General features: G+C 48.7%; 5 protein-coding genes across 5 annotated transcripts; 2 read left to right on the forward strand and 3 right to left on the reverse strand.

The window, feature by feature from the left end:
* Positions 1-2,114: 2,114 nt before the first annotated feature.
* On the reverse strand, positions 2,115-2,505 carry LTR64_000052 (uncharacterized protein; the record flags this gene model as incomplete). Its single annotated transcript, XM_064894438.1, has 2 exons — positions 2,115-2,414; positions 2,479-2,505. 2 exons carry the CDS (start codon positions 2,503-2,505, stop codon positions 2,115-2,117), a joined length of 327 nt encoding a protein of 108 aa, XP_064757125.1.
* Positions 2,506-3,633: 1,128 nt separating this feature from the next.
* LTR64_000053 (uncharacterized protein) lies at positions 3,634-6,163 on the reverse strand (the record flags this gene model as incomplete). The annotated part of the gene is made up of 2 exons (XM_064894439.1): positions 3,634-5,957; positions 6,010-6,163. 2 exons carry the CDS (start codon positions 6,161-6,163, stop codon positions 3,634-3,636), a joined length of 2,478 nt encoding a protein of 825 aa, XP_064757126.1.
* Positions 6,164-9,020: 2,857 nt separating this feature from the next.
* On the reverse strand, positions 9,021-10,655 carry LTR64_000054 (uncharacterized protein; the record flags this gene model as incomplete). Its single annotated transcript, XM_064894440.1, has 1 exon — positions 9,021-10,655. One exon carries the CDS (start codon positions 10,653-10,655, stop codon positions 9,021-9,023), a length of 1,635 nt encoding a protein of 544 aa, XP_064757127.1.
* A 1,295-nt stretch (positions 10,656-11,950) lies between these two features.
* Positions 11,951-13,425, forward strand: LTR64_000055 (uncharacterized protein; the record flags this gene model as incomplete). The annotated part of the gene is made up of 2 exons (XM_064894441.1): positions 11,951-13,063; positions 13,126-13,425. The coding sequence occupies 2 exons, from the start codon at positions 11,951-11,953 to the stop codon at positions 13,423-13,425; spliced, it is 1,413 nt and encodes a 470-aa protein (XP_064757128.1).
* A 1,999-nt stretch (positions 13,426-15,424) lies between these two features.
* Positions 15,425-18,861, forward strand: LTR64_000056 (uncharacterized protein; the record flags this gene model as incomplete). Its single annotated transcript, XM_064894442.1, has 5 exons — positions 15,425-15,761; positions 15,850-16,537; positions 16,584-16,830; positions 16,877-17,494; positions 17,581-18,861. The coding sequence occupies 5 exons, from the start codon at positions 15,425-15,427 to the stop codon at positions 18,859-18,861; spliced, it is 3,171 nt and encodes a 1,056-aa protein (XP_064757129.1).
* Between the last annotated feature and the right edge of the window lie 6 nt (positions 18,862-18,867).

Here is an 18,867-nt window from a genome sequence, read left to right on the forward strand (position 1 = left end):
GTACCTCGTCCTTGAAATCCAGCTTTCTCGTAAAAGATGACCTCGCCCCCCGGACAAGCTATTGGTGGGGCTTGTGCTAATGGCATACCTGGTGGCACTATTGGTGGCTCTATCTGGGAAGGATATGTCGGAGGTGCTGAGCTGGCTTGTGCTGGCGTTGTCAGGTAGCTGGCCACCGAAGCCGCCGATGCAACTGAAAGTGATCCTGCTGGCGACGTTGCAATCGACACTGCTGTCGATGCTGCTGTCGGCGCTGCTGAAGTAGCCAATGCAGATGATGATGGTGCAATTGACGACGAGGGGACTACTTGTGGCAAGGCAGTCGCCAAAGCCAAAACGCCTACCAGAAAGAGGATGGTCTTTCGAACCATGATCGCTTATAGTTTTGCGACGTATGTGTGGTTGTTGAGGTTTTGAGAGGCAGGATTTGAGTCCAATCTATTTGAGTCTTAGTAGTCCTAAAGATCGATTCTGGAGTTGACTTTGCCGGGTAATATGTTATTTGATATGGGATGAGACGACGGAAACTAGAAGGACGAGCTGGGTCTACATAGTTGTCCTTGCGTTTGAAACTGGACTCACCGTTTTCAGTGTCATTACACTGCCAACGCTTTGGGAAAGGAGTCGCAGCATTGTGCGAAGACATTCCAGAATGCTATCATCTGCTGAGCCACGGCTCAAGACTTGTGACAAGAACATAGGTGATTCAGGCAGGACTACCGCTCAGTCATTGGGTCTGCTCATCAGTACGAACGACACCATCAATTGGCTCCTGGTTTCCAGAACGGAGTAGAGATATGGACCTTGAGTCATTCCGAACAGCATTTATGACGCTCTAATGTTTGTCCTTATCTGCTGCTGGAAAATCTGGCAGGGAAGTGAACGCTTGAAAGTTCTTAGTTGCCTCAAGATCCGTGCAGCGATCAGCCTTGAGCCGATCGTGTAACAAAGACTTCTGTAATGGATATATCTATGAATCAGGATCAGTCAAAAAGATGATTGTTGAGAAGTACTTCTTCCACGGAAACGGTGAAGATCCTGCCGAGTTGACCTGAGAGTCGTAGATTATTGACAAGACGCTGTAAAGCAAGGCAATGTTTTGCAATTGGATCGTAGATCATAGCTATGTACGTATACGATGGAGACAGCTAGATATTCGTGATATTCAGGTTATCTCTATATCTCGTTGCTGTCGATTCCTCGACTAGCAGCTCCACGGCTCACGTGCCAGTCTATGGACACCATGATCTTTATTTCTGATTTCTGCAAGTCTCCAAGCTCAGTCGTTGTTGGAGGTGTGAGACATGTACCACTACCGTTGGAGCGAAGCATCTGACATGCTGAAGATAATTGTTGGAAAGGTTCCGAAGACCCTGCTCATGGCTCAATCACGCAGGCACCATCGCCATTGTAAAAGCATAGGCATTTAAAGACCCTCGTTATCGGACTTTGATAGCTTACAGGATGTTTCATCTCCGTGCTCTGGTAGAACCAACCTGGATTTCCTGGTGCGTCATCTTGGGGATGCCCGTCGTATGTTGTAAACCAGCCATCACATTTCTCGCTAGCAAAGAGCTCAATATGATAGAAGTCAAAAAGGAGTGTCTTCGGCTGCAGTCTCGACTCGACGCCAATTTTCTTTAGATACAACGACTGAAGCAGTCATCTTGCTCCGAAAATCGCCACTGCAGTCACCGAAAGAGTACTCGACTATTGAATACTCCAGACTTTCCTGAAGTATCTTTACTGAGCCACAACTTACCATCTCATAACAAATCAAGTATGAATGGCGGTCTGAACACTCAGTGAACTGTTTTCAGCTTCGTTGACTGATTACAGAGCTACTTATGAATTGGGTACTGGCGAAATATGCCATGCTCCAGTAGACTCAGTTGCAACGAAGTAGGATGGCTCACGCCAAGGGTGGACGGTACATTGATCACTGTGCAGAAGCAGCGAACATTCCAGATTACCCATGACCATCGACGTCCAATATCCTCTTCCGTCACAAGTCACCGTGATCTTTCAAATCGAGTGAGATGCAGATTGATGATCGCAGCCAATTGCACCTTCTCAACCTACACTTAAGGAACAATGGTCATCTGCGGGCTGAACTAAACAGCCCAACCCACAGGCACCTTCATCACACCATCATCTTCAACCCCAGTCTCTTTGAGCACTCCACCGTCATTACCCTGCATCACACCCGCAATTGCATCAGGATTTGCCTCATCCCAGTTACAGCCCGGATTCGAGTGTCTGAAAAGATCGCATCGATGATAGGACTTGAAGACTGTGCTGCCGTATTTCAGGTGTGCGATGTGGTTGTACCAATACTCGCTGTGAAAACCGCTGTTCTTGCCATTGCAGACGTCAGATTCCCAGAGCATGCAGTCTGCGTCGCCTTCGACGACCTAGGAGGGAGGTGTGGGTCAGCGAGAGCACACAAGACAGGAAAAGACGAGGAAAGAAACATACCTTGAAACTGCTACCCTCATCGCCCATTCTATCATAGTATGGAATTGGCTTGCACTTTCCCCATTCGATGGGCTCTTCGGCACTAGTTGAGAGATACTTTGTCAGCGACAGAAGACTTTATACGTGCACATCCGAGGTCTTGTTGGCCATGCATTGCCACATTGCCGCAACCTGAGATGGTCATGGACCGGGAAAAGCACAACGTACCAGAATCCTTCGTAATGATCGTTCTCGCAGAATCGAATCTGACCCGGGACGCATGGGCAAGGTACTTCGTCTAAGCAGGGGGTAGCGTGAACGAGTACTTTTTGTGCCACGAGCACGAAAGAGGTAAGGAGGACGATGTGGATGTTGAGATACATGGTACCTATCTGGGTTTCTCGGGAGAAAAGTGTCTGAGGCTGCAGACTAGTTGACGACCAGAGAAGAAACGATCGAGGATCCCTGTCTTGTATGTCTTGATCGAGTCAAACATCGAAATACTGGAGGAAACTGTTGAGCGAAAAACAAGGAGAGAAGAAAGGGAGGGCATCCTTAAATACCCTATATTATCAGCGGATGATGAGTTCTCGCCTTGTTGGTGATATGGACCGCCGCCTATCGTGTAAACAAAATGAGACAAAATCCCATACCGTCTTCCTGTTGACAAACTTTTGGAGATGTTCTATATCACCAGCGAGGATAAGAATGCAGCCAACGAAGTGCTCAAACCCATCAGGAAGAGTTCTACGTCAATTCAGAATTTGGCACCAGTTCTGTCAACACATTCAATCGCTGTAAGTTTTGGAGAGCTCGTGGTAACACAGTGATTGACAGATGGAGACTTTGACATGCCTCTATCGCTTCTCAATATCTTCACTGGCTGCAAACTTTGTTGAACACTTTGAGAAGAAAAAAGGAAGGAAGGAGCATGATCCTTCTGTTCAGTAGAGGACTGGTTATCAATTTGATGGGAAATTTGAACTGATGGTAATTAGCCTTTCGAATTTGAACGTTCCACGTTGCTGCACACTGAGCAAGATTGCGATACTGTAGCTCACGTACAACTCTCAAGCCATGACTTTTCCAACTATCCCGTACGTATCATCATGTTCAAATATACATAGCTTCGTTCGTGAAATCGTGAATTACTCGAGTTATACAGCTGACTTACGATCACGTAAAATCGACCGTATTTGTGCTCGCACCTCCTCTCCCTTCCCTAGCTATTCTCGCCTGCGCTCTTTCCGCTCTTCTCCTCCTTCGATTGTTCGCATACTCACTCGGCCCACTGGTTTCTGTACCTGGACTAGTGACACTCACACTTCCAGCAGGTCCTGCGAGATGACTCGTTGAAGCTGGTATAGGTGGTGGCATGGGAACTGCATAAGTGGCTCCCGTTTGCGGGTCGATGGCTTGTGTACCTGGCGGAGGAGGAGTTGGATATTCCGATGGTACGATATGTGCAGTGGATGGACGTAGTGTCGAAAGTGAATGGTCATGATCTAGAGCAGCCTGCTGGGCAGCTTCTATCTGCTCATTTCGGCGCCATCTGTCATCTGGCCCTAGGCCTTCACCACCACTGCTACTGAGGCTGGAGTTTCGTCTTCGGCGAGAGGCGCGCCTCTCTTGGCGACGTGCTGCTCGTTGTGCTGCTGCCTCTTCTTCAGTAAGTCGTCTTAGTGTTACTTTCCGTCCGTTGTCTTGTGTCTTAACATGTATGCTGACAGGTGGTGATTCTAGCGAGTCAGTGTGGACATCCTCTTGTCTTCTTCGTCTCGGATCTAATGTAGCAGCTGCTAATGTGGCACCTCCCGCGACTGCTGCTGTTTCTGCACCAGGATGATGACGATGCCGTTGACGTCCAGAGGCTGTGGTGTAAAGCTCACTACCGGAAGATGCGATGTCAGTACCATGGGGTGGCGGCACAGGTGGAAGGTCGGACACCATAGCGGACGGCGGGCCAGGCGGTGCAATGGGAGGGTCTGCACCGACAGGTCGTATCCTGCTTCGATCTGACAATGCACTTGCTGCAGCAGCACCAGCAGTACCGGTGATAGGCACACCTGAGCTCATACCACTCATGCCAGGTCGTTGCACAGAGCCTTCGATCAAGCTGGATACATCTGATGCTGTCTGACTTGCGAGCCTATTGTGTCTTGGTCTACGAGGAGGTGTAGTACCATCCCCAGCGTATTTGTGTTTTGAGTTCATGCGTGCAACCTTCTCCTCTTCAATACGTTGATGTCTTAGATCATCTGCGCGTTCTTCCTCCTTCTTTTGACGTCTTCCCTTGAAAAGCTGTCTCACAGCATACATTGCGCCTCCAGCGGCAACAGCCTGCTTGAATGTTTGATGCCGACCTTGACGTGACGGCGAACTTGACATGTAGTCATAGTACGAGTATTCATCTGACGGTCGGCCAGAGCCTGGAGTCATAGGAGGCTGCGCTAATGGGTGAGCTGGTCTTGCGCCACTCACTGCTGCCATGCCTGTCAGTCCCCCACCTGGTGGGGTTACTGGTCGTGGAGGCCGTCCCTCCTCCAGACGTGAAATTGAATCGGACATGATCGAGGTATGACCACCAAGTGGCGGTCGATAGGGTTCGATCTCTGATTCGTCGTCTCTCCCAGCTTTGCGCCGACCGAACAAGGACTTTGCAGCTGCTAGGCCTCCTCCAATCGCACCTACCTGGAGTATGCGCTGTCCAAATCCTGCTCGATTTTGAGGTCTGCCTGGCTTCTCGTTCAGGTAAGAGGAAGAGGAAGATCTGCTTGTGTAAGTCAAATCACTCTCCGAATATCGTCTTTTAGGTTTCGAGCGACGGTTGAATAATGCGGCAAGACCAGCTCCTGCAGCTCCAGCAGTAGCCAGCTTTCCAAAGCCAGTATGCTTGCTGGGACGTTGTTGAGTGATAACCTCTTCGCTGTAGTGACTGCGGCCTGGTGCAATCTGAGCTTTTCTCTTCTCGTGGCGCCATTGTAAGATAAAGTACAGTAGCACCAGTAGGAAGACCCAGAAAGCATATAGAATAAACAGAAATAAAGGAGAACCGTACAAAGTCAGGCCCAGCGCGACCTGTACAATGCCCAAAAGTGCAATAGCTCTTCCCAACCAATGATGTAACATTGCTTTTAATGGCACATAGATCTTCCTAGGTCGTCCTCTGTCGATTCTGCGCAGGACAACTCCAAAGATGAACTGCACCCAGAGCAGGACGTAGATAGCGACACCAATGCCATGATGTGGGTTTGTCAGGCTTCTCTGGCGCCCAACCTGGAACCATCCTAGAATCAACACAGCTGTTGCTAGAAACAGTGCTAGAATCTGTAGCCATACATGTAACTGGGCACCTCGACGAGGGTTCGCTCGGTAGATATTGAAGCGCATGAAGAAGATTGCGGCGGGGATCACAAGGAGGAACGTTATGGCTGCGAGAATGCCATGCGCTTTGACTAGGCCGTGGTAACCTTCCATGGTCAAGAAACGATTTCCCATCCCTATTGCATCGGAGTCAGTTCTGATTGTTCTACAGTTGTCGCCTCTTCTCACCATTATATCTCATCGTCGCAAAGTTGAAACCAACCAGATTGGCAAGGAGAAAGCTGTCTCTTCCCGCATCCCATGTTCCATCGCCAACGTGCATGGTGTCTGAATTGTAGGTACTGCTGCCCGGAGGCGCCAGTTGGCGAGGTTCAAGTGCCATGGTAGGCAGTCCTGGAGGCTGACCTCCTACTATTCCTACTGTGACACCATGCGACGTCGCTTTGAGTATCCGATCGACTTTATCTCAGAGCCAGGAAGTCCGACCGTCGCACGTGGTTCTTGACGCTTGGATCACGGACTCGAATTCGATTTGGTTGTTTACAATGCGGGGATGATCGGCGGTTTCGTTGTTCTGGATGAGACCACAGCTAAACAGATGTGACTTAATCTGCATAAAGCGGCGGTATCAATACTCTTAGACAAGGCCTGCGGAACTGGCGAATACAGTCAATGAATCGATGACAATGTCTTTCAGTTGTGAAGCTGCGGAAGTGGGACTGCCTGCCATACTTCAAGTCCTAATCCTCGTCGGATTCGTTAGTGTCTGGATCGTTGCTGCCACGACAACACAGGAAAGAGCTCCACTTCTGGGCCGACATCGTGCCCGCCCACCAATTGGGTCGCTCCTTCCGCGGAGGACGTTTTCTACATTTCGAGCTAGTGTCAAGTCGATCGAGTTGCCGGATTGAAGTTGTTCGCTGTGGGTTTGTACGGTCAGGTTGTCGATCAACCACTACCAAGAACCACCAATAGTCGTGCTTGCCGACTGTGGTTTGTGTTTGCTGCTCCCACACCCTACGGAAAATTTGATCCATCTATATCATGGGTGAAGGGTTCGCACGGTTCGTTCATATATTGTCGAGGTAAATGTCTCTGTCCTAGTCTTCTCACCTGCCTTACTGACTTATATATCAGCTTGCTAGGATGGACATAGTAAGCTGATTTAAAATGGGATCTACACTTCCTGGCTAAAAAGTTTTCAGCGTCCTGTGCTGGTCCGCCTCCTTCTACCCTCAACCAATACTCAATTACCGGCGCAAATCTACACATGGACTGACCGTTGACTTCCCTGCGCTGAATGTGCTGGGATTCGTGTCTTATACCATATCAACTTCATGCTTTCTCTACTCGCCCACGATCCGCCAGCAATATGCTTTGCGCCATCCTGATGCCCCACAGCCAACAGTGCGCTTCAATGACTTTGCATTCGCAGCGCACGCACTGGTTCTTGTGATTTTGACTTACTCGCAGCTCTGGGGAAGGATCTGGGGCTTCGACACACCTAGAAATCAGAAGATGAATCTTATAACGAGAGCGCTCATTCTCGGCAGTGTAGCAGTCGTTTTTCTTGCTGTGCTGATGGCTTGGAAGAACACGACCACTGGCACACCGAACGAGGATAACGATTTGTGGACTTGGCTTGATGTGGTAGGCTCACCACTAGTCCAGATATATCTTTCCCACTAACCACTTGTAAGGTCTACATTTTCGGACACATTAAACTCGTCGCGACGTTCCTAAAATACCTGCCGCAAGCACATCACAACTACGTCCACAAGTCTACGCGCGGTTGGTCCATCCATCAAGTTCTCCTTGATTTCGCTGGCGGATTTTTGTCTTTAGGCCAGCTCTTTATCGATGCCAGCTTTCAAGGTGATTGGAGTGGTATTCTGGGAAATCCGGCCAAACTTGGGCTGAGTTGTTTCAGCGTCGGTTTTGATGTGATATTCATCCTACAGCATTTTGTGTTGTACAGGAGAACGAAGGAAAAGGCCGATGATGAATCTAGCGAGGAGAATGCAAGGCAACCACTGTTGGAGGACGATAGACCGTGATTCGATTGTACCAAAGGTCGAGCCTATCGTCTTCCCAATCCAATTGGTGTATATAACATTTTTCCTTCTTTCATTTTTCGCAGATCCTTTCCCGCTGTCTCTTTCTCCTCTCGCGATTTGTTTCCCGCATAGACATCATGCCCACACAACCTAATCCAGTCTTAGTTCTGCGGCACGGCTTCCTACTAACCCGAAGACGTAACTTGACTTTCTCCATCCGGTAAACCGTTCACGATGTTCATGGACCAAGGAGAGCTCAGGCAGTGTCACAGGACTCATTGGATAGGCGCTCATTGGATGTGACTTAAGCTAGCAAAACGTGGCGGACTTGAGACCAGGCTTAAGTCTTCTCAGTGTACCAAAGTACCGTACTAACTCACATTCTACTCACGCAATCAGCTAGCTTCTGAATTGCCCGTTCATGCAATAGGTACACAGTATATAGTTAGCTCTTCGATGCATATATATAGTCCTCTATCCAACCAAGCGCCACGCTAAGAATACCTTCAAACATGCTTCCTACCAAGTGTAGAGGTATATTGTATCAAATCAGATAGACAAAGAGCGATACTGACTCTTCTGCCATACCTTTAATTTCCAGTCTCCAAACAGCCTTGTCATCATGGTCTGCTTCTATTTTTACTGGCGGCCCTTCCGACCAAAGCCTTCGTCTCTTCCGTCAAATTTAGCCCGTCCTGATTGTGGCATAAGGCTGGTGGTGTTTGCGTTGTCGGTGGGCGTGGGTGATTTGCCTCGTCTGAAATAATTAGATGTCCTCTTTCGTGATTTCCTTCTCCGTAGGTTGAAGATCCTGCCAGCAACCGTCAGCTGATCGGTTGACAACCTACGCTGCAAAACTGTGCTCCAACGTCTGGACTGATAAACATATGGAGTTTCCAACAGGTCATTCGTGTCAAATTTTGCCTCGATGTTTTCCGCTTCCACTCTGCTCAAGGATTTGGCGATATTTGTTGCGACACGATCGTGGTTCGGCTTTGGGATAGAACACGATACGTCTACCCTGTTTGGCCTGGTAGGCACGTTAATAGTAAGACTGGTGTGTCGTTGTGATTTCCAGGAAGGATAACGTGGCGAGAACTGAGTAGAAGACGGGCCAATTACATGACCCTCACCAAAAAATTTTTCATTGTTAATTGGTCCGTTTGCAACCATTTCCGGCTTCTAGCCTGCTCGTCTCCTCACATCCTCCATCTCTTCGAGCATGACATCGTTGAAATCGTTCGAGTTATCAAGGTACAGGTGATGCCCTGCTTTTCGGACAATGACGACCCTGGAACTCCCTCGATCAGCACGCTTTTCCTCTTCTGTTGCGGTCGACAATGCTTGACGTCTGGCTTCATTCATGGATTTAACCGCGGCATGACCACCCTTGACGTCCATCCAGTCGTTCTCGCCATACATCAAGACGACAGGAAGACCGTTCTCTTTTTGACTATGTATTGGTGGGTTTGCTGTGGTTCTGCCAACAGCACTGTCAGAATTTGGTTGCTGTATGGATGAGGTCGAGGAGACCTTTGACGCTACAGACGCCGCTATGGCAGGAGAGACAGGTAAAGTCTGACGTCCTAGTCCTCCGACTCGACGAATGAGTGGTGATCGAGCGAATGCTCCTGGTGCAAGGATGTATGCTAGCGCATATTCGCCAGAACCTCGAAGTCGGAAGAGACTGTAAGAATAGTCATGCAGGGCTACTGCCTCCTCGGAAGGTAGGTGGGAGAATCGTCGCGATGTCCATCCACTGACTAGACGGGGACCGAGAGGGCCTGACCAGCGAACGAGAGAGAAGGGTGAAACGTTGGCATCCCAGAGATAAGTCAGCCACTTCGGCAGGGGCTTTCGAGGAGGTGGTTGGGCACTGGATTTGGTCTTTTTGTCATTTTCAGCTTTCGACCTAGCATTCAGAAAATTGTTGTTGTCCCCTTGTGTAGTCTCTGTCTGCTGATCCTGAGTAAATTCATTGGCCAGGCCAGATTCTTGTGGTTCAGGCATATCTGCTCTGACTGCATACGGATCCTCTGGTATGCCAACTGGTGATACCAGAATAAGCTTGTTTAAACGACCAGGATATTTCAGAGCATAGCATACAGACATATAGCCTCCCATGCTGTGCCCGACCAAGGTCATCTTGTCAATATTTCTCTTCTTGCGCCACTCCTCTAGAGAATCGATGAACCAATCTTCTGCCTCAATGATCTGTTCCTCGCGAGTTTTGGCACGTATCTTGAAGGGCGGCCTGGACGATCGACCCATGCCCAACATATCCAAAGCATACAACTTCCAGCCATGAGGGCGCGATAGTGCTTCGAAGTTCTTGTAGAAGAAACCTAAACCTGCACCATAGCCGTGAAGGATGACCATTGTCTGATCGGTCTGCTCTCCCGTCCGCTCGACCGAGAATTCATTCAGAGCGCGATCTTTGCCGGACAATTGAACCATTTTCGAGCGCCAGGTTCGAGGGCCGTAAGGATCGGTCATGGAATTCGTGGTAATTGGCCTGGCCAAGTCTTCGGAAGCTTCGCTTACGTTCATTGTACTCGGATTCTGGGATGGAGGCTCGGAAGCAGTCTGAGTATGTGTAGGAGGTGATTGTAGGTAGGGAATGTGCGAGAGCACTCTATGTTCGGCTTCAGCTGCTGGAGGGGCTGACCACCATTGGCTGAAGCCTTCCTTGTAGCTGAGGGGAAATGCTCCAGCGAAACGAGATTGGCTCTTGCTCTTGTCTGCTTCTTTGCTTCGTCGCGAGGCCAGTGGCGATTGTTGGCTTCGGCCGGCGACCTCACTGTCGCTTTCTGCCATGGCTGGTTGGCGTAGTGCCCGCAGTCGTGAAGGAGGTGGAGATTACGGTTCGAGTACGCCTTGAGGATATGCGACAGTTGTCTGAGGTCGCAATCTAGCGGATACTGACCTGGTCAGAGAAGAAGTGGTCTTGACCAGTCGTTTCAGAGCGATGGTGGCTAGGGTCATTCAGAGCAATGTAGCGAGAAAAGAGAAGCGCAAGTGTGGAGGTGATAAGACATGAGCAAAACTGATTTTGACACAACCTCGATCGAGAATGAAGTCTCTAAATCTATGGTACAGGTTAGGAAACAATGCGAAGGCTGCAGAATCAATGTCCCTGTCCTGTTGAGAACGTCTCGGTGAGAAGAGATCCCGAAAAGATCCTGGATGCGTCACTACACGGTGGCGGGTCAACTTTCCAGTATGGTAAGCCTAAACTCCGGCCGGCAACCTCGGCTATCTCCGTTGTCCAAGGGCCTGGCTCAGGTACCATCTACCGACCTAATTATTCCTTCCTTCTCACGCTTCGCAGTTTCTCTCTTGTGTGACCTTCTCCTAAGGACAAGCCACCTACGCTAACGATGTCGATCATGCATGAACTAGCAAGGAACGATAGGAACACGAACAAAGCACCAGTCTCGCTAGATTGTTCGGCCTGTGCCACGTCTGGACTCTTTGTTCAACCACTACAAGACTCACGCTAGCTGACTGTTCAAGCTAGACATGGAAGTAATGCTTCTGCAGGCATATTGTCACGTCCACAGTCGATAAAGTCGAGAGATTCAAGCCAAGGTGGGACACTCAAGATTTGTCGGAGTCATGCAGCTGTTTCCCTAACCAATCAACCACACCTTCGTCCGCCGGAATGACCAACAGGCGAGGATGAACAGGAAACGCGATCACATCAAAGGATGTGGAAGCAGTTGAAGCAAGCTGTAGCAAGGCCACTACGAGTTGAGTGATACTCACAGAGATTGAAAACGAACGATTCGTTGATTTTTTAATGAAGAAACACGCTATGACTTCGTCGCTGCTATTTCATGCATGAGAGCAGAGACTCTATGCGGGCCAGACGTGAACTTACCATTGTCCATCAATAAGTGGACAAGACTAAGTGGTTGTTCGTCAACGAAGAGAGTGTCATTCATCACGTGAGAAAAATCGTGTTGCCTTCTGGACAAAAAGTGAAGTTACTACACGTTTGATGCGTTGAGCCGCATGGCTCACTTCCCCGAAACCTTGACTCCTCGAGCTCGAACAAGCAAAGTGTTCGAGCCACTCTATTCAAATAGACACAGAACAACTTTTCGAATATGTCTCTACCAGAGAAAATGTATGGACCGAAATCAGGTGTATTTGATCCTTGCGACTTCCTCTTCTGGGTACTGGGACGATCCTCGAAGTTTGAGCTGATTGACTCTAACAAAGAAGACTATCATCCTCAAGAACCTTTCCCTTTTGGACATCAACGAGTACAGAGTGGCATACTACGAACACAAAGCTCGTCAAATCTTTCTCCTATTGCACACACTGATCGCAAATCTGATATACCTAACGACAAGGAGGAATTTTCTGCACACAGAGATGGTCCACATCGGCCCACGTCGGAAGATGACGACGCTAAGATGATCAATGCCGCGATCATAGAATTTGCTGTGGGTCTAATGGACGCAGCAAACACTTTAGCCATCTATAAGCGTCGGTCCTCGAGGAAAGCCGTGGCCTTCAGGCGAACCAAACGAGTCCTTGAGAACATAACACTTGCAGACTGTTTGACTTCGATGGCCGACCCACAAAGCATCTTCGAGAGACTAACACAGAAGGTTCCGCGGACAGCTCGAGTTTTCAGGTTTATGGACAGAATGAACATCGAGGCATTGAAACGACTTAGAAGCCAGTCAGCCAGAACCCTAGTCACTCGACGGCGGATGCCCTCGCGACAAAAGAAAGTTCAAGGTCGTAAGACTTTTGCGGCGGTCCAAAGACTAGAAGCATGCCGTAAAAATCTCTCCAGATCTGCCAAGCGTCACGTTGCTGAGATGACTGATTGTCCTCAACCATCAGAAGAGTATGATAAGGAGCCAACCCGTTCTAGCTCACCAGACGATTCTGATGATGAGTTTTTCGATTGCAGCACTACTCTGACTGATGAGCACAATCAAGTGTCACTGCATGTGCTACAGGAGAAGGTCAATTTACAGAAGAACATGCTGCAGCTGTCTATCACGATTATCAGAAATCAAGACGAATTGATTACTCTGCTCGACGGGAAAGTCGACTTGAAACAAAGACGAGTCGATCTACAACAGAGCACAATAAAAGTGCTACAGAGTTCTCTCACCAATCAAGATGTCAGCCTTCCTATTTCGTCGCAAAGAGCTGCGAAAGAGGCAAAGGTGGAGCTGTTGGAGCGGCCGCAACAAACGGTTTTTCAGAGAACTGCGACTACGGCACAAGACTCTCTAGAGGCTAAAAACGACTCAGACAGTTAAAAGAGCTAGAGGAGCTTTCAGCTCTGATAGACGAACAAAGCGAGCTGCTAGAAAATCTTCGACTGGCCGCCGCAGCGAATACAGAAGAACTGTACGAAACTACGGGACTTGGAAAAAAGCAAGACGGGGTCTCCGAACTGCAGGAGCCTGCGGATCGTGCAGAAGACTTCCAAGATCTTCACGCCCTTGCTCATGCGCACATTGAGCTACGTCAGGATCTTCAAGAGTCAGATGCGAGGATCTTGCATCGCCAGAAGGAGATGATTGCCTCGATTCAAAGACTGCTTAACGAGTAGTGCTGATTGACTAAGTCAATAGTGCGGTAAGTATTAGCAAAGTACACATACATTCGAGATATCAGGAATTTTCTATGTTTGCTTGATTTTTCCCATCGATTGAAATCACTGGAACGTCGATCGTATGACTCATTCTATGCCTATCACTTCCAAAACCTCTATCTATGTTAAGTCTCTAAAATTGAGTGAGACGATTGTCACAGTTCCGTCAAGATACTATCGACTTTTTTCTGCGGTAGGCAGCCGAAGAGCTCCAAGTCTGTGGACATGAGTCACCGCTGGCCGCGCCAGAAATCCATGTTCCAGCGGCAATGGTTCGAGTCCAACTGTCTTAGCGGTTATACCACGATGTTGCTATGTTTTTCCAACTTGAGTCATTTCCATCACATTTCCAGTCAAAGATAGAGACTGAGGAGGCTGGTGCACCCAGCAGATTTTCCGACATCGAACGATCAACACTCTATCATTAGACTTACTGCTGCATATGATACAGGTAAAGTGGTCGATTCTTTACTATCCTCCATCGACATTACTAAGAGCGTACTTGTGTATTTTAAACGCGCCACCAATAGCAGCGGTATCTGTGTGATAGTAGCCACACACTACAGACGGCTCTGAAAGACATAGACAAGTGTCAAGTCAAATTTCAAAGTCGCCGGTAAGCACCTCCAATGGGCGAACAATTGTGCCAGAAAACTCCTATAACATTGTTGGGGGTGCGCTGTGGCAGTTTTGATACAATTCAAGTGCCAGCTGGACCTTTTGACCTTGACGCCTGAAATACTAGCCTTGAGCTTGAGCTTCTATTCGCAAACACATAGTCATACCTATGGTTGTCATCTTCGATGTTTTCCCGGAACCATTTTCATTGACCCGAGTTCTGCGGCATGAATTGCATCCACTATTTGTCTGCTCTTCCACTCAATCATCTCACCATTGATCGTCGAAGGTTCTGAGCTTGAAAAACTGACGTTCAGGCTTCTCGTGTTTGTTTGGAACTCCAGCTGTTCTTGCGATACGTAAGGATCGCCCATATTTGTTCATGATCTCTCGGGAGTGAAAAGACCACCACTAGCACATACTATCAGCCTTGGTGGAGATTCGGTCTCCGATATCACTCACCTGCCAACTGCAATCTTGTCCACCAAATGCCTCAATGAGAGCTTTACCGCCGGGATGCTTTCCCTTGAATTCTGTACAGTCCATAACGATGTTGTCAACCACGATCCCTGGATATGATCAGTCTGTATGGATTCAACCCAAGTGCTAGAGCTGGACGAACAAAGTTTTCTTTCTGCTTGACCGTCCCTCACAGAAACGTCGTCAGCAGACACGAAGGGCAGCTTAGAGTCTGGAACTCGTGGCTGCATTGCATGTTCAACTTTATCAACGACTTCGATATGCTCGACTGCGGTTTTGTTAACGGTGGCCGTCTGTGAACATGACAATGAGGCTACTGCTGGAGTGTGTTTAGCTGAGATCTCGCGCTCGGTTTCATCCCTATGGCTTGACAAAACGACAGATGATTTGGCATTAGATACTGCACCCCTTCTATGATGTTGAGGAAACGATCTTTGTAATGAGATCTTGCCCATCTTAGAAGGAACACCACTTTCAGATCAGCATCCAAACAGCTCAAAGTCTTAGTACACAATACGCGTGTACTGGGACGTTCCCCTAATCGCCTCTACGGGTAAATTTGCTGGTATAGCATGGTAGCTGAAAGGTTCTGCGTTGGCTGAAGCGGGTACGGAAAAAACGGCTCATTCTACTGGCATTGCGCGGGGATTCAACGATGATCAGCTTGGAGTCGACTCCGGAAGGAAGAACCCTCCAATTCCGCCAATCACTCTCACGCGATTATTCCGCCCTCCGCACCCCATGGGGTAGCTTTCTCGCCGAGATCGTACATACCTGTACTTATTGCCTCTGTAGCTTTCACGATCACAAGGTTTAAGCCTACCTCGTTTGCTGGTAGGTGCAACCGGAAGAAACCATCATGGCTCCGAGTGTATTGGATGCGACTGGACATATGCTGAATGGGTTCGGCGACCACAAGATTGATACCATGAATCCACACGACTTGGTGTACTTCGACAAAAGATTAACACCAAAGAAGTACGAGATCAAGGGCACCAAACCAGACTCCAAGATATTGTTTAGCGATGTGAACATAATTGATAGCACTGGGGCTGATCCGTTTCGTGGCGATGTCTACATCGAGGGTGAGCTCGTCAGTAAAGCCATGGAGCTGAAGAATCTAACGGAAGCCAGGCGAGCGCATCAAGGCTGTCGGCGAAATATCAAACAAACAGTCTCTATTGACAGATCCAAAAGTAAGAAAAATTGAAGGACGAGGACGTACCTTGATGAGCGGTCTTGGTGATGCTCACGTACACTTTTCTTGGAATGAAGGAGATCTAGGTAAACTCGGAGAGCTTGGTGTCGAGGAGCACACTCTTGTCTCAGCAAGATCAGCACAAACTTATCTTGATAGCGGTTACACTATGGCGTTTGGTGCTGCCTCGGCCAAAGAACGCCTTGATGTGGTCATTCGAGATGCAATCAACGATGGCAAACTGCCAGGCCCTCGATACCTTGCTAATGGCAAGGAAATGGCAGTTCCTGACGGTGAACTCGTCCCAGGCATCACTGCGTTTGCATCTGGCCCACTGGAAATGCGCGAGACGATTAGACATCATGTCAAGCTCGGTGTGGACACGATTAAGTTGAGCATGTCCGGTGAACAGATTACAGAGACCAGAGACGCCCAAGACTGCTACTACTCACACGAAGAGACTGCAGCTTGTGTCGATGAAGCTCATCGTCTAGGAGTACGTTTGTGTGCTCATGCTCGAGCTCGAGACAGCGTCAAACAGTGTATTCAACACGGTGTTGACATTATCTATCACGCTTCATGGATCGACGAAGAAGGAATGCAGATGCTCGACGAAAACAAGACTAAGCACATAGTCGCTCCGGGCATCAACTGGCTCATCGCCACGATATATGAGGCGAGCGCTTTTGGATATGCTCAGTCGAAGGCAGAGGAAGTTGGATACAAGAAAGAGCTTGATGCGGCCATCAAGGGGCTCAAGGAAATGCACCGAAGGTGAGTAGCAAACATATTTGCGCTCAATCTCTACTTACACGATTAGGGGCATCACCGTCCTACCTGGAGGTGACTATGGCTTTGCATGGACACCGCATGGAACATACGCTCGGGATCTGGAGCACTTCGTGAAACTCCTTGATTTTACGCCCATGGAGACGCTAGTTGCGTCGACTGCAGGTGTAGCGAAACTGTTCATGCGCGAAGACGAGCTTGGTAAGATCAAGCCAGGTTACTATGCTGATTGCATACTTGTGGATGGAGACCCTATCAAGGACATCACTGTGCTTCAAGTAAGTCCTTGCTGTGCTTTTTGAACTCTTTGGTTGACGTTTTTAGGATCACGACAAACTCAACGTCATCATGATCAACGGCCGAATTCACAAAGCAAACTACAAGGAATTCATTCAAGTTGAAGTGCCCAAGGCAGACCTTGTACCAGAAGTCCAATCATTGACGAATTACGTAGCATATGCTCTGGATGATGGCACTCACAGGACCAGGATAGGCCATCTTGATATCAAAGCTGGCACCATCACGCCCCTCTCATTTCCTAGTGGCACTCCTTTTGAGAACCTCTACCAAGCAATCGAGGTAGGCTCGGACCAGATAGTGCCTGGTGACGATCCTTTCCCGTTGACTGACGATATCAATATTCTTCCTCCCATCTCTGGCAGGGACATACTTGCAGTGGGTAAGAACTACGCCGAACATGCGGAAGAATTCCATGCTTCGGGATATGATAGTAGCGACAAAGTCTCCATACCTTCCCACCCTGTGATTTTCACGAAGCGAGCAACTTCGATTATCGCGAATGAGGAAGAGATTCTGCTTCACGAGGGTTTCACCGAAACACTGGACTACGAAGGTGAGATTGGTGTGATCATCGGGAAAAGCGGGTTCCAAATTTCAGAGGCAGAAGCTTCACAGTACATTTGGGGATACACGATCATCAACGTAAGTATTTTTCCTCCTCGAGAACGCTATGAGTCGGCTCGTGCTGCTGTGATATTTCAACGAATGAGAGAAACTGACTTTTACAGGATGTGACAGCACGAGAGAAGCAAAGAGATCACAAGCAGTTTTTTATCGGTAAATCTGCAGACTCTTATTGCCCCATGGGTCCGATAGCGGTGCCAGCGCACGCTCTACCTGAAATTCTGACAGTCACAACTAAAGTTAACGGAGAGAAGAGACAGGAGTCCACGATCGATAAGCTGATTTTTTCTATACCCAAACTCATCGAGACCCTATCACAATCGCAAACACTAAGACCCGGCGATGTTATCGCCACTGGCACGCCTATGGGAGTCGGATTTGGTCTCAAACCTCCAACGTTCCTCAAACCAGGAGACATGGTTGAGATCTCTGTAACAGGACTAGGTACGTTGCGCAATAAAGTCTCGGAGGCCAAAGCTTCGAATTACGTTGCGGAAAGAGTAAAGAACGAGACTAGCGTACCTGTCAACAACCTATCAATCACATCTGGAGGACTTGGTCTCACGACACTACCACAAAGTGGCAAGAGACTTGACGTGCAGAGGATAGGATCCGGGCTAAAACTGCTGGTTTTCATGCATGGACTTGGTGGCAATAAATCCTTCTTCAGTCCTCTACTAGCTCAGCTAGGCCTCAACGATCCAGAACACAAGCAGTGCACGAGTCTGCTTTACGACTTCGAAGGTCATGGCCTATCACCTACAAGCGCGCGCAGCACGATCACAGTCTCAAGCTTAGCAGATGACCTATACGAGCTTCTCAAGCTGGAAGCTCTAGCATTACCAACCAACAACCAAGTCACGCTCATCGCACACTCGATGGCATGTCTCGTCGCCGAACTCTTCGCATCAAGACATCCAGACCTAGCTCACCAACTCATCCTGATCGGTCCTCCACCATGTCCACTACCTCAAGCTGGCTACGAAGCAAGCACTCAACGTGCTGCCAAAGTACGAGCAGAAGGGATGCGCAATGTTGCGGTCGCAGTATCCACAGCTGGCACATCCGCAAAGACCAGAAAAGAACGACCTGTAGCGTTCACAGCGGTGCAAATGAGTCTCATGAGTCAGGATCCCGAAGGCTACGCGAAGGGTTGCACCGCGCTTGCAAGTGCGAGAGACTCAACAATTGACCTGACGACGCTGGGCAGCGAGGTTCTTATCATTGCAGGTGAGGAGGACAAGGTCAGTCCGAAGTCGTGGGCGGAGAAACTCAACAATATGTTGGCAAAGAGTCGGCTCGAGATTTTGCCCGATGTTGGCCATTGGCATTGTTTCGAGGATGTTGAAGGAGTTGCGAACGCGATCCGAGGTGTTCTATTATAAGCACAG

The sequence above is a fragment of the Lithohypha guttulata genome (assembly GCF_036872675.1).
Source record: "Lithohypha guttulata strain CCFEE 5908 chromosome Unknown scaffold_1, whole genome shotgun sequence".
Lineage (NCBI taxonomy): Eukaryota > Fungi > Ascomycota > Eurotiomycetes > Chaetothyriales > Trichomeriaceae > Lithohypha > Lithohypha guttulata.